A 15434-nucleotide genomic window follows, 5' to 3' on the forward strand; every position below is an offset into this window, starting at 1 on the left:
ACACATCAGGACTTATGTATTGATTTATTTTGATTTATAAAAGAAAAAGACCTTCACTTCTTTCTCACCATCATGATCTCATTCTGAGCTGTTTAGATGAACTAGACCATAACTTTATTACGAGAATAAAGTCATAACTTTACGAGAAAAAAAGTCGCAATATTACGAGAATAAAGTCATAACTTTACGAGAAAAAAAGTCGTAATATTACGAGAATAAAGTCATAACTTTACGAAAAAAAAAGTCGTAATATTACGAGAATAAAGTCATAACTTTACGAAAAAAAAAGTCGTAATATTACGAGAATAAAGTCGTAATATTACAAGAATAAAGTTATAACTTTACGAGAAAAAAAGTCGTAATATTACGAGAATAAAGAAAATAACACGTAAAATTACTTTATAATATTCTGACTTTATTCTCTAAATCTCAGATGTATTTTTTTTCCCTCAATGTGGCCCTAATACTCCGTCGTACCGTCGTACCATAGACCTACAACGATGATAAATAAAAATGAAAAATGTAAACAAAGAACAGTTCTTCATTTCCATGTTTAAAGATCCACAGGGAGCCGCTGGAGAGGAGCTGAAGAGCTGCAGGTTGCTGACCCCTCCACTAGAGGGATAAAGGTTTTAATACAGTAAGTGATAAAGTGTAATCCAGCTGGTACCTTGTGTTTCTGCATGAGGCTGGCGGCTCCAGCCAGAGACTTGTCGTATCCCGTAGATCCAGAGGCGGGAACGTGTTCGGAGATCCAGCTGAGCTCCAGGTCCACGTCATGATAGAACCCAAACAGCAGCACCGAAGCCTCCAGCTGAGCTCGACGCCGGTCCAGAGGCTTCTGGAGGGACTTGAACCTGCAGCACAAAGATCCTCAAATCAACATCATCTGCTTCATCATGTCCCGCTTCCTCTCGGAGAAATCATCTTCCTCCTTTTTCCTCCTATTTCTACCGTTAATCATGTTTAATCACACTTTTTTATCTGTTCAAAAATAACCTTAAAGGGAGATTTGTCAAGTATTTAATACTCTTATCAACACGGGAGTGGACAAATATACCCATAGAACCCATTTACATTCACTGATCTGGAGGTCAGAGGTCAAGGGACCCCTTTGAAAATGGACATGGCAGTTTTTCCTCGCCAACATTTAGCGTAAGTTTGGAGCGTTATTTAACCTCCTTCATGACCAGCTAGTCTGACATGGTTGGTACCGATGGATTCATCAGGTTTTATTGTTTACTATGATACCAGGATCTTCACTCTAGCTTTAAAACTGAGCCGCTACAACCTAAAAATCACAAGGTGCGTTAATGTGTTAAAGAAGTTAGTTGCTTTAAAACGTATTTGCGTTAATGCATTATCATCACGTTAACTTTGACAGCTCTAATAATAATACAAGCTGGTAGAGATATTCACTAGATAAATAAACCTTTGACCTGTTGGTGGCGCTAGAGGAAGAGTGGGTGGGATTGATCCTCTGGGGACCGTGACTGTGTGGACTCACAGAGTGAGGTAGGTGTCGGTCTCCTGGAGGATCCTCTGGGAGTCGAAGTGGTTGGAGGCGAGGTGTTTGGCCCTGCTGACGATGGAGTTGATCTTCTCCGCCAGCTCCTTGGCCTCCTGCTCCAGCTGCTGATGCTCCTTCACACAGAGACGCAGCAGTTAGACTCTGATACTGACAACAGCTCGTTTGGTTTACAGTTTGATTTCTAGATGAAAAGTGTGTGTTTACTGGTCTGATCAGTAGGTCTGGGATGATTCACCTATCTCCTGATTCGATACCATCATGATCCTAAATCCTAAATGAAATGACGTTTTATCAGCGTCGACCTCACCTTCAGCAGCTGGCGGCTGGAGCGGAGGTCGTGACCTTTGGCAGCGTTGTTCAGCATCCACTGGATGGCCTCGATCTTCAGCTTGGCGTCCTGATAAGGAAGGAAGAATGACTTTAATAGAAAATGACTGAAGCAGAGTTTCCTTCATCCTTCAGCGGTCAGTCAGTGTTTCACCTGCAGCAGCTCCATCAGCTGCTCCTGCTGTCCCGCCTGTCTCAGTTTGTCTCCTCTGTCGCCCATCTTGTCCTGAAGCCTCCTCCAGCGGCTGCTGAGCTGAGTGGACTTCCTGCTGATGCTCTGACTGCTGTAGTGCTCTTCAGCGAGCATCTCCTCCCCCAGCTGAACACGTACAGGCAGCGTTTACTTATAGATTCTTTATATTCCCCCCCCTGTATGTATGAATGATCGTACTGGGAACCAGTGAGCTCCGGTTTACCTCAACCAGTCCGTCCAGCCAGACCTGGTTAGCCTGCATCTCCCTCTCCGCCGCCTCGTGTCTCTTCAGCTTTCGGAGGATGTTGGTGGGGTCGCGGTACGACTCGTCCTCCGCCACCTTAAACTTCTCCTCCATCCACAGCAGCAGCTCGTCTGCGTCTCTCTGGAACTCCTGCACAACCAATCAATCAGTCGATCGATCAATAGATCAATCACGACTGAATTAAAGGTCCCATACTGTAAAATCATTTTCATGTCTTTTTTATTATAAAGGAGGTTTAAGCGCTCAATCCACAGAGAAATAAACACAACCTGTATTCAGACACTGTGACTTTAAACAGGATTTATGTACATTTGTGATGTCACAAATACACAATACATAGACCCTTACACAGCTTCAAACGTAAACATTTCTTAATGTGTCCCGTTTCATAGAAATAAAATAGAAGTAGAGCCAAGGAGTGTAGAAGCAAAGAAACAGAACTCTGGTGTTTTTTTGACAACAGCCGCTGCTGCCATTTTGGACTGAAAACTCTTATTATATATATATTTTATTGTCCAACACAGGCTATTTCAGTAGAATATGACAATAGAATAGAAATAATTTAGTTTTACTTTTGTACGTCTCTTTGTAGGCGGACGTTTTACTGACATCTGGTGGTCGCTTTCAGTCCAAAATGGCGGAAGAGTAGCTCTGCTGCTGGAACGAACAATTGACCTTCACTTCTTATCAATATACGTTCTTTGGTAGAAGGGTCACTGAACTGTTTGTTGTGGTAATTTGACTGGTACAAATGAAAATGGCGAGTTGCTATGGTGACAAGAGAACAGACGTCAGTGGGGCTGTAAAGTTTGTGATCGCAGCTCGATGGGAAGAGAACAGACGCAGCTCCCGGAGAAAGCTGGCGGTCTGACGGCGAGGTAAAGCGTCTGTGGACGGATGCAGCAGAAAAATGGATTTAAGACACCTAAAAAATTCAGTTAAAGTGTACGCTATATTTATATTATATTTATTTTTGCGTAGCTTAGCACAAAGACGAGAAGCAAAGGGAAACGGTTACATATATTTATATATATAACATTTTTTGTAAAAACGCCCAAAAATGTGTGAAAAATATCCTAAAAATGACAGAAAAGGGTCTCAAAAATAATTGAGGTAAAGCGGCTGTGGACAGGAGCATCAAATAAAAAGAAATCAATACCAGTTTAAGTGTGTGATATATTTAGAATATCAGACAGCCCTTTCTGACGGGGAACTGAAGCCGTTATATCGTTCTCATCAAAGCCACCAGACTCCATTCACAAAAACAGTAATTGAACCTCTCAGAACAGGAGAGCTGCTGGTCTACCGCTGCATCCACCGGTTAGTTAGTTAGTTTGTGTTATTGTACACTGACTATAAGGATGTATATATACACTGTACATGTAGCAGCGTCATCATGTAGAAACCTACGTCAGGTCACCATGTGGGAGAAAAGGTTTGAGAAGAGCTTGATTATGGTTTCCACTGTAGTAATAATAATAATAATATTAATAATAATAATAATAATAATAATAATATTAATAATAATAATAATAATAATATTAATAATAATAATAATAATATTAATAATAATAATAATATTAATAATAATATTAATAATAATAATAATAATAATAATATCAATAATAATGTGGCGGTACTGAATTCCCCAGACTTTAGTTGTTCAGTCAGAAGACTGAAAAACAGTTCCCATCCACATAATAATATAAAATAAAATGCCTTCTTAATAATAATAATGAACAAATGCCTCTTCAATAATGAACAAATGCCTCTATATTAACAAACAATTAAAGAAACTGAAATATTGGTTTGTGTTTTTCCTTTTACCCTCCTTTAAAGTTTTCCCAAATAAAATACACTAAAAGAAATGGGTATAAAGGGTTTCATTGAAAATCAACAAATGAATAGAATACAAAAATACAGCCTGCAGGCGTTAGGCTATTGTAAGGCAAGCCAGATCGTTGCACAAATAGTACCTAAACGTCCCAGTGCAGGTAACCCAATTGGTTGGCACTTAACTTGTTTCCCCAACTAGGAGAGTCAACACTCTCAACAAACAAAACACAAAGATCACAGAATCCCAAAAGGGCCCAAAACAGACCAGAGTTTCTGGTAAAGTTGATAACACATGTTGCATTGAGTGAAGGAGAGATCAGAATGACACTGGGTGTGCAGTTTCCCTCCTCTTTTAAGCCCTACAGAAAGGGCGTCGTTACACCCTGATTGGCCAAGAGGGGAATGCACCAAGCTGCTCTCAACTATCATTTAAGAGCCAGTCCCCACACCCTGCGCAACAGGTGAACTGAATAACCCTCTAATCACTCAGCAACTCAACCAAAAAAACACCAGGGAAAAGGGAAACAACAGCAAGCACCAGAGAATTGGCAGCTGCCACAATAATAATAATAATAATACCTGGTATTTCTTTGAGGCCAGCAGCAGACTCCTCCTCTGCCTGCTGCTCTCCTTTAACTTCCTGTTGGCCTTCTGGATGCTCCTGCTCCTCTCCTTGATGCTGAAAGATAAACTCAGTTAGCTTTCTCATCCATCTTTCTTCTTCTTCATATTGAACTACATATCACATCCACTCGCCTGGACGCTGATGTTTCTGTTGCGTTCTCTTACTGTTTGGCAGCGTAGTGTTGCTGGTTGATGAGCTCCTGGCTGCGCTCAGAGAAATGATCCACTCGTTGGTCCAGAGCCTTCAGGAGGCCTTCCAGCTCGTCCTGTCGGCCCAGCAGACTGTGAACGCCGTCCACCGAGTCCTGCACCGACAAACACACACATATATCATCACTATCATCACTGTTACTGTAGACGTAGGACGGACCGTGAAAACAGATCCGAGTGAAGCGTCCTCACCCCGACGTCTTTGACCCTCAGTCGGGCTTCGTGTCCAGACAGCGCCGCCTCGATGCGGTCTCCCTCCTGGTTCAGCCTCTGGAGATCCACCCCCTGCTCCAAGCGCTCCTTCCTAGCGGTCCACAGCTTGTCAAGCTTGGACCAATCGGCTTTGAGCTTGTCCAGAGTGTGCTGGACGTCGACGCCTCCCGTCTTCCCATTGGACGAACCCTGCAGGAGAGATTTCCCCAACTTCTCCATCTCCTTTGACCTGAGGAAATAGACCGTTGCTATGTATAACAGACCGTTGCTACGTATAGCAGACCGTTGCTACGTATAGCAGACCGTTGCTACGTATAACAGACCGTTGCTATGTATAACAGACCGTTGCTACATATAGCAGACCGTTGCTATGGATAACAGACCGTTGCTATGTATAACAGACCGTTGCTATGTATACCAGACCGTTGCTACGTATAGCAGACTGTTGCTATGTATAACAGACCGTTGCTATGTATAACAGACCGTTGCTACGTATAGCAGACCGTTGCTATGTATAACAGACCGTTGCCATGTATAACAGACCGTTGCTATGTATAACAGACCGTTGCTATGTATAACAGACCGTTGCTACGTATAGCAGACCGTTGCTATGTATAACAGACCGTTGCTATGTATAACAGACCGTTGCTACGTATAGCAGACCGTTGCTATGTATAACAGACCGTTGCCATGTATGACAGACCTTTGCTATGCATAGCAGACCGTTGCTATGTATAACAGACCGTTGCTATAGATGCAGTTCTGAGTTCGGACTCTGGAGGACCGTTTTTGTGTCAAACTATTGATTCCTTCAGTAAGTAGCCGTGTAATACGCGGGATAATGTACAGCTAGCGGGTCATTGTTGTGAAATAGTCCCCTTCAGACCGCATCACCCTGTCTGGGTTTACTTCAAAACATTGACCGGCTCGCTGTACGTTATCTTTAAATCTCAGACTGTAATCTCATGATATTTGATCCACTAAACACTGAGCCACCAGGAGAAAGCCGTCATCTTCACCTGCTCCTCTGCTCCTCCATCTCCAGCCGGAGCTCCTGGTGCTGCTCCAGCAGAGCCACGGCCGAGGCCACGTCGGCGGCCGCCTCCTCCTGCAGGAGGCGGTCCTGGACCGAGCCGGCCCAGCGCTGCAGCTCCTTGGACTGCTGCTGGAAGCTCTGCAGCCCGCGGGCCTCCTCCAGGAGCCGCTGGCGGTCTGCAGCCTGACACTTCAACTGGACCACAACAACAGCAACACAACAACACAGTGTGAAAAACAGAGGCTCAGTATTAAAGCACTTCAATGATCATTGCTCATGATTTAAATAACATGCATTCTGCTTTGAATATTCTCGTAATATTACTCAGCACTCAGAGGATCAGAGGAGGTGTAACTGTGATGATGAATCAAACTCAGACCTGATTCAGCAGAGCCTCGAGACCCTGAACCTCCTCCACGATGGCTGCGCTCTCTGCTGGACTGCAATCCTGCTTCCTGGAACACAGGAAACAGACGTCGAGGACTTCAAGATACGGTTAGGATGAAAAACACCAAACCGGCCGGCTGACGGCTCCTCTAAACTTTCATATCAGAACAATGCAGCTTTCAGGTCGTCCTCCATGAACGTTCCTGGTCCATTTCAGGCCCGAACCAGAGGTTTAAAACCAGAGCAGGAAGCAGCCGTTGTCATAGTTACAGTCTGCTTCTTACTGTTCTTAATAGACTCAAATACAGATCTAGCACCAAGGATCCATCAGGTGAAAAACCTCTTACAGCAACAATCTGAAATGACTTGATTGATGTTTTTTGATATAAAGGCGATATGATGATGATATCAAATCGTGTCCAGTAAATGAGGTGTCCCGTACATCTTGGCGACGCTCTTCAGGTAGGCGATCTTGGCCTCCAGGGTCTGGATGTCTCGGAGGGTCTGGGTCTGGTTCTGCTCCTGGGCCAGCAGGGTGAAGGAGCTGCAGCCCACGTCTACCACGTCCACCACGTCCAGGCCGGACAGCTGACCCTGCAGCTGAGCCCGGGCGTCCTCGCAGCTCTGCAGGAAGGACCGAACGTCCGCCGTGCTCAGCAGCTCGTGTCCTCTCTCGTCCTTCAGCCGCTGGATCCGATCCCACCTGAAAGAGACACGAGGGACGGGGACACCAGATCAGCTGCAGCTGGGATCTTTAACCAGTTCACTCCCAGTCAGCGTCTCCTGTTCGTACCTGGTGGAAACCCTCCTCTGTCTGGCCTGGATCTCTCTCTGTTTACTGTGTCCGCTCTTCACCAGCTCCTCCGCCATTCGCATGATGTCATCCAACTGGCCACGCCCACTCGCCAGCTCAGTCAGGAAGTTCTGGAACAGGAAGTCAGATCGAAAATTGGAATATTATAACCAAAACCTCTTGGTTGTATCTAGTGAAGCCCGTCTGTTAAACAGTGTTAGCCGCGGTCGGAGGACGCGGGGGAGACCGTAGCTTTGGGGAGACCTTGGTCTGGTCAGCTAACATTACTGCCAAGCAGCTGAAATATAGAGTGATATTGTGCTTTTAGCTGACGTGTGTCTCCTCACTGTGTTGAGCGATGCTCCTTCATGTCTATGTAGAGCGAGCACAAGCGCCAGCAACAGGACGCTGACTTTAGTTGACTTAACGGACACAGGTGAAGCTGTTAACAAGACATTATGATTCTTACTAACAGGCCCTTTAAGGCTTAAAGTTCGGCATAATTAAGGATGTGGCCTTTGAGTGACAGGTGGGTGCATTCACATCCGCTAGCTGTCCGCTCGGTGTCACCTCAGCTAATTCAACACAGAAGCCGTCTCCAGGCGTTCACCTCGTATTTAGCCTGAAGCACTCCCAGGTTGTCGGCGTCGCTGCTGAAGGTGTTCAGGACGTTCTCCTTGTCCTCCATCCACGACTCAAACTCCTGGCAGCTGTTGTAGAACCGATGCAGACGCAGCGTCTCCTGCAGACGCAGCATCTTCGACTGCAGACACACACCGAACAGAAGATGTACATCATCTCATAGAAGCTGCACTATCAAACTACGTTTCTCCTCCTCCTCCATCCTCCCATCTCCTCTCCTCTTCCTATCCTCCTGTCTCCTCCCATCTCCTCTCCTCTTCCTATCCTCCTGTCTCCTCCTCCTCCATCCTCCCATCTCCTCTCCTCTTCCTGCTCTCCGTTACTCCTCATCCTCTTCTTTTCCTCCTCCTCCATCATCCCATCTCCTCCTCCATCATCCTCTCCTCTCCTCTCATTTCCTCATTTCCTCTTCTCTCCTCCGGTTTCCTCTCACCTTCTCCCTTCTACTCTTGTTTCCTCTCCTCTTCTCTGTTCTCCTCACCTCTCCTGTCCTCTCCTTTTGTTTCCTCTCCTCTTCTCTCCTCTCCACTTGTTTCCTCTTCTCTACTCTTGTTTCCTTTCCTCTTCTATGTTCTCCTCACCTCTCCTGTCCTCTCCTTTTGTTTCCTTTCCTCACCTCTCCTGTCCTCTCCTTGTTTCCTCTCTTCTTCTCTCCTCTCCACTTGTTTCCTCTTCTCTACTCTTGTTTCCTTTCCTTTTCTCTCCTGTCCTCTCCTTTTGTTTCCTCTCCTCTTCTTTCCTCTCCACTTGTTTCCTCTTCTCTACTCTTGTTTCCTTTCCTCTTCTATGTTCTCCTCACCTCTCCTGTCCTCTCCTTTTGTTTCCTCTCCTTTTCTCTCCTGTCCTCTACTTTTGTTTCTTCTCTTCTTCTCTCCTCTTCACTTGTTTCCTCTTCTCTACTCTTGTTTCCTTTCCTTTTCTCTCCTCTCCTGTCCTCTTCTTTTGTTTCCTCTCCTCTTCTCTCCTCTACACTTGTTTCCTCTTCTCTACTCTTGTTTCCTTTCCTCACCTCTCCTGTCCTCTCCTTTTGTTTCCTCTCCTCTTCTCTCCTCTCCACTTGTTTCCTCTTCTCTACTCTTGTTTCCTTTCCTTTTCTCTCCTCTCATGTCCTCTTCTTTTGTTTCCTCTCCTCTTCTCTCCTCTACACTTGTTTCCTCTTCTCTACTCTTGTTTCCTTTCCTCACCTCTCCTGTCCTCTCCTTTTGTTTCTTCTCTTCTTCTCTCCTCTTCACTTGTTTCCTCTTCTCTACTCTTGTTTCCTTTCCTTTTCTCTCCTCTCCTGTCCTCTTCTTTTGTTTCCTCTCCTCTTCTCTCCTCTACACTTGTTTCCTCTTCTCTACTCTTGTTTCCTTTCCTCACCTCTCCTGTCCTCTCCTTTTGTTTCCTCTCCTCTTCTCTCCTCTCCACTTGTTTCCTCTTCTCTACTCATGTTTCCTTTCCTTTTCTCTCCTGTCCTCTCCTTTTGTTTCCTCTCCTCTTCTCTCCTCTCCACTTGTTTCCTCTTCTCTACTCTTGTTTCCTTTCCTTTTCTCTCCCGTCCTCTCCTTTTGTTTCCTCTCCTCTACTCTTGTGTCCTTTCCTCACCTCTCCTGTCCTCTCCTTTTGTTTCCTCTCCTCTTCTTTCCTCTCAACTTGTTTCCTTTCCTCGCCTTTTCTCCTCTCCGCTTGCTTCCTCTCTTCTCCTTTCCTTTCTTCTTGTTTCCTTTCCTTTTACTTCCCGCGCTGCCCCTCTCACCTTGACCAGGTTGTAGAGGGAGTTGTAGTCCCGGTCCAGTCCGGCCTGCGTGGTCTCCACGGTGTCTCTCTGGTACTGAGGGTCTGGCAGCCACGTTGTCTGGATCTCAGCCGTGCCGCGACGCATCGAGCGGCTGCGCCGCGGACGACTCAACTTCCTGCTCGGGCTCTCTGGAGCGCCATTGGTGGAGACGGGCGGGGATGAGGGAGGAGCCTGAGCAGAGAGGAGGACATTGATTAAAACGGTCACCGATAACTGATCAGATTGAGATGTTATTGATTACTGATCGTACGGCGGCCGGCAGCGGGCTCAGGTAGGTTCTGGGGACGAGCTGCTGGTTTCCTCGGCCGTCTCTGGCCACGACTCGGTCTCCGTCCGGCTCGGTGCCGACGATGGTCACGATCTCATTACGATCCCACGGAAACTGACCTGAAATCAGTTTAGTTCAAATTACAGTTCACATTTCAAAAGGAAAAGTTCACTCTCATTCACTTTAATGAGTGGCATAAAAGTGAATTTGACAGTGACTACAGATGTAAATGAGCTCGTAGTTAACTCTGGTACAGCTGAGAAGCTGCTGTTCCTCTATAAATAAAAACATTAATAAAATAAAATAAATGAGTGTAAACTAATCCCAAAAAGAGTTGACTGACAGGAAATTAAACTAACTCTGATAGTTCTGAAAATCCACTCTGGATGTTGACCAAATGTTTAATGTTTGTGTCATTTCCCATCATGCCCTGCTGCGTGACGGCGACACAGAGCAGACCTCCAGTACCTCTGCTGTATCTGAAGCGGATCTTGGCCTTGCTGTCTTCGCGCCCGGAGCCCCTCCCACCTCCGGCGCTACGTGGCGGTGGTGATGTCACCGCTCCCGGACGCTCCTCGTCTCCAGACGAGTCGCTGTACGGGATCATCTTACTCTGCTGAGGCTCCGCCTGCGCAGGAAGACGGGCAGCGGCAACATGTTTCAGAAATATTAAATATATTTTTGTACCAAACTTCTCGCAGCTCCATCGACGCAGAACATACGAGTTGAGTCTGTACTCACAGTCAGAGCCGTCAGCTGAGCGGCGCTCCTCGCCTGCTCCGCCAGTCTCCTCATCTCCGAGGCGTAGGCCGCCATCTCCCTCTCCACCCGCAGGTGGCGCTGCAGCAACGCCGCCGTGCTCGACTCGTCCTTCCCGTGATCCTCGCTGGTCAGCAGCGGTTTCCTGTCGCCCAGCCAGGAGTCGGCCTCCGCCACATCTGCAAAGTACTGAACGGAGGGAGAGCAGTTAGCCGGGTGAAGATCCGAGGATCAGAGTGTGGCGGTGGTTTATGGGGACGCACCAAGATGCCCGATTGGATGATCAAAAAGCATAATTGTGACATCACCAGAGTGTTTATATATATATATATATTTACATCCCTCTTCTCTGTCAGTAACCATGGTGACGTGTTTATTGGGCGGAGCGTTAAGTGGAGGCAGAATAATTCTCTGAACAGGTTTTCGGAGGACAAAATCCATTTAATGTTTTGTTTGGTTTCATGTTCAAATACAAAAAAATTAAGGTTTAGATTTACTAAATTTGGATATATATGTTTATGAAATTTAGCTAAGAGAATATTCAGATTAATAATATAATCTTCTTTACTGTTACCTTTATGGAAACCAAACAAACCATTCTGTAGACATAGAATAAAATCAGGGTCAATATTATCAATAATGAATCTACTCAAGTCCTTCCACAGCCTGTTGCTATGGTAACAGTACATCACAGAATGAACAGTTTGATGTTCCTGTTTATCTTAACAAGATAATGACTTGCTGGATGATATCTGTGGATGATTTTAAAGGATACTTCTCTTATTTTGTTTGTCAAAAGATACTTGTAGGGTCCAGATGTTCTTCCACTTGAGGTCTTTTACAAGGTTGTTCCAGTAATTGACAACATAAAGCCGTGGGCACACTACCAACGTCAGGAGCACGTGGCGTCTGTATCGCGTGGTGGCTGCGTGATGCAGGAGTCTGGTGTTCACACTAGACGCGTGTTGGCTACCTGTCAGCTGTGATTCTGCTGCTGCTGTCAGCTCTTTCTTTCTGCATAGAGTTTGCCTTTTAATGGTCATTTAACTTCATGATAAATATAATTCATATTTATTTCAGACAGAGAAAGGTTCAGAAACGTGTGGTAATTAGTAAATAATAGTAATAATCCACAATTAAAACTACGTACTGTATTCATTTATGGAACTCTCCAAGTCACTGCTTGTTCCACATCACTGTCCGGCACATATTTCAGAATAAAAGCCTCGTGTTAACAAATGAAGGAATTCTGTGCAAAGAAAACCCGCTTTAGGGCTTTTATTTTGAAATGAAAGCAGGAGGTGTTGATTTAAACCCCAAACTTTATCAATTCTTGGAGCTCTCAAAGTGACTGCTTGTTCCACAGCACTGACTGCTCATATTTCAGAATAAAAGCCTCGTGTTAACAAATGAAGGGATTCTGTCTATAGAAAAAACGCCTCTGAGGGCTTTTATTTTGAAATGAAAGCAGGAAGTGTTGATTTAAAAATAAGTTTACTTAACTTACCTTTTTTCATCTCCGTAACATATTCTACAGATAAACCTCGAAACTGTAGTAAAGTCTTGCTGGTATGAAGTTAATATACTGTCACTAGATCACCTTCACTGTCTGTGACATATTCTACAGATGTCTAGACATGTAATCTGTATTATGTAGCTGATATGATGTCCATATACTGTCAATAGATCACCTTCACTGTCTGTTGCTGTGTGTCCACTCTAACCTGTTAACATGGACGCCGAAATAAAAAACCACACGCCACGCAGCCGTCACACGCTCCTGATACGGGTAGTGTGTCCACCACTTTAGGCACACAAACAATATCATTCTGAAATAAATGACGTTTACCTTTATTATTTTTCTGTTGAGTTGTACCTTTTAATAACATAATGACTCCAAAGATAAATTGAGGGCGTATAAATCTTATTATTAGAATATACCGCCAGCCAATCAGAGCAGACTGGGCTTCTTAAAGAGACAGGCGCTAAAACGGAGCGGTTCATATCGTCTTATTGTGACAGACAGGATGAGGAAGTATGAACCTGGATAGGAGCAGGATGTGTCCCCTTTAAAGACAAACAGATGAAATAATCTTCATTGTTTTGGTTTTGATGGCGTTTCCTTGGTTACCTGTTTGATGGCGGCGGCGGCCTGCAGTCTGTTGCGGCGTCCCGTCGCCTCGTCGGTCAGGTGGCTCCACTGCTTCTTCAGGGTTCGGATCCACTTCTGGATGGCTCGCTGGTTCTGCTGACTCTGTTTGGACAGCAGGTCCTGACCTCGACCCAGAACCCCCTGGTACAGAGACTCCTGGGCCTGGAGCTCCGCCTCCAGCACCTGACAGGAAGCAATCACACTGATTTACACGTATACTAATCAATAGTATGGAGAAATGGGAGTGCCATAAAGAAGAAAAAACCTGTAGAAGAAAAAGAAAATAAATGTGGTATGTAAAGATGAATAAATTAAATAATAAATACGGAAATATAAAGTTATATAACAAAATATTTATAAGCATGTTTATTTATTTTCACATTTATATATTTTTAAAAATATATATTTATTTTCTTGCATATAAACTACTCTATTTTTTTAATTTATGTATTTATTTATTTTTATATAATGTAATTTATTGAATTTATCCCTTTTTTAGGGGATACATTTAATAAATCGGCCGCCTGAGCCTCCTCCAGTTTTTTAGTTAAACTAAATAAAAAAAAGTCCAGGGAAGTTTATTTGTAAAAATAAATGAATTACATTATATAAAAATAAATAAATACATAAAATAAAAAAAATATGCAGAATATGCATTTATATGCAAAAAAAAAAATTATATATATATATATATATACATATATATATATATAGTTTTAAAAATATATAAATGTGAAAATAAAAGATTTTTTTTATTTTTGTTGTTTTAGTTGATTTCAGTAAAATATTTGAACGCCAAATTCCTTCAGATCAAGGCATTATAATATTATAATATAATTATAAGAAGTTTTTTTCCTCTGTGGAGAAATGGTACAGTTTTTTGATCAATATCAGAAAAAAATCTAAATCCAAGAAAACCGGTGAAAGCTCATAAAGTTCTGTTAAATCTATTTTGGGTTCCACTTAAGAGTTAATGAATGAATTATCTGTCAGCTGTGAGTTCATGTGGTTGTGAGGTCCACCTTGTGTTTGTGTTGGGTCAGCTGGATGTGGTTCAGGTCTCGTCCCAGTCCGGCCGTCTGCAGCCTCAACCAGCGCTCATACAGCCAGGCCTCCAACTCCTCAGCCTCATAGAAGAACTCAAACAGCCTCAGCTGGGCCTCCAACTGTCTCCTCCTGATGGAGGGGGGAGGAGGAGGAGGAGAGGAGAAGGAGAGGAGGGGAGAGGAGGAGAGAGGAGAGGAGGAGAGAAGAGGAGAGGAGAGGAGGAGAGAGGAGAGGAGGAAACAACAGGGGAGTGGAGGAAACAAGAGAGGAATGGAGAGGAGAGGAGAGGAGAAGAGGAAACGAGACGGGAGTGGAGAGGAGGAAAAAGGAAAGGAGGAGACAGGAGAGGAGAGGAAACAAGGAGGAGAGATGTTTGTGTAAAGGAGTGATTCTGTATATATTCATATCAGTTGTTTAGTGAACGATCAGCTTCTCTATAATAATAATAATAATGATAATAATAATAATAATAATAATAATAATAATAATAATAATAATAATAATGATAATAATAATGATAATAATCATAATCATAATAATAATCATAATAATCATAATAATAATAATAATGATAATAATAATAATAATGATAATAATAATAATAATAATAATAATAATGATAATAATAATAATAATAATGATAATAATAATTATCATTATTATTATTATAATAATAATTATAATAATAATGATAATAATGATAATGATAATAATGATAATAATGATGATGATGATGATGATGATGATGATGATAATACTAATAATGATGATAATAATAATAATAATAATAATAATAATAATAATAATTATAATAATAATAATGATAATGATGATAATGATGATAATGATGAAGATGATAATAATGATGAAGAAGAGAGAATAAAACCTGCTGCTGCTGAGGGACATCAGAGATCTGTACTGAGAGTCGAGAGCTCTCACTCTGCTCTGAATCTGCTGACCGTCTCTGACCTTCACCTGAGAGGAAGAGACACACATTAACCACTCACAGAGCACCTCCTCCTAAAACGTCACCTGGTGGCGGTACGACGATATATATAAACACCGTGACCGCCGTACCTTCAGCGCCGCGTTGCTGATGGAGCCGATGGTTTCACCGTGAGCTGAGATCTGAGCCTCCAGGAGGTCCTGCCTCTGGAGGAGAGACTCCACCTCCGCCAGCTGTTTCCCCAGGTCAGAGGAGCCTGCCTGGGACTGGGAGACAGATTTTTTAATAATAATAAAAAAATATATATATAAATAAAGAAATACAAATTGTAAAATAAAAAATATGATAAATTAAATATTTTAATTTATTAATATAAATAAATAAATAAATAGTAATCATAATAATATATAAATAAAAAATAAAGTTAG

At 43.2% G+C, this 15434-nt stretch overlaps 1 protein-coding gene across 3 annotated transcripts in view; it reads right to left on the bottom strand.

Annotated features, from left to right (window-relative positions):
- sptbn5 (spectrin, beta, non-erythrocytic 5) overlaps window positions 1–15434 on the bottom strand; it is a 59141-nt gene that overhangs the window by 36262 nt on the left and 7445 nt on the right. For all 3 annotated transcript variants that reach the window (XR_005210527.1, XR_005210526.1, XM_037796268.1), the window contains exons 10-30: window positions 15138–15272; window positions 14947–15035; window positions 14036–14189; window positions 12993–13196; window positions 10844–11050; window positions 10571–10730; window positions 10085–10221; window positions 9793–10005; window positions 8026–8178; window positions 7416–7546; window positions 7065–7325; window positions 6615–6690; window positions 6219–6430; window positions 5179–5428; window positions 4942–5081; window positions 4732–4831; window positions 2275–2445; window positions 2013–2177; window positions 1839–1928; window positions 1508–1644; window positions 671–857 (exon numbers count right to left, since the gene is read on the bottom strand). Coding sequence is in view for 1 of the 3 variants with exons in the window: in XM_037796268.1 (XP_037652196.1) it covers window positions 671–857; window positions 1508–1644; window positions 1839–1928; window positions 2013–2177; window positions 2275–2445; window positions 4732–4831; window positions 4942–5081; window positions 5179–5428; window positions 6219–6430; window positions 6615–6690; window positions 7065–7325; window positions 7416–7546; window positions 8026–8178; window positions 9793–10005; window positions 10085–10221; window positions 10571–10730; window positions 10844–11050; window positions 12993–13196; window positions 14036–14189; window positions 14947–15035; window positions 15138–15272 (3372 nt within the window). In the remaining 2 variants the exon portion in view is untranslated. The remainder of the gene's footprint in view (window positions 1–670; window positions 858–1507; window positions 1645–1838; window positions 1929–2012; window positions 2178–2274; window positions 2446–4731; window positions 4832–4941; window positions 5082–5178; window positions 5429–6218; window positions 6431–6614; window positions 6691–7064; window positions 7326–7415; window positions 7547–8025; window positions 8179–9792; window positions 10006–10084; window positions 10222–10570; window positions 10731–10843; window positions 11051–12992; window positions 13197–14035; window positions 14190–14946; window positions 15036–15137; window positions 15273–15434) is intronic.

Source organism: Sebastes umbrosus, chromosome 16, assembly GCF_015220745.1.
Source record: "Sebastes umbrosus isolate fSebUmb1 chromosome 16, fSebUmb1.pri, whole genome shotgun sequence".
NCBI classification, from domain to species: domain Eukaryota; kingdom Metazoa; phylum Chordata; class Actinopteri; order Perciformes; family Sebastidae; genus Sebastes; species Sebastes umbrosus.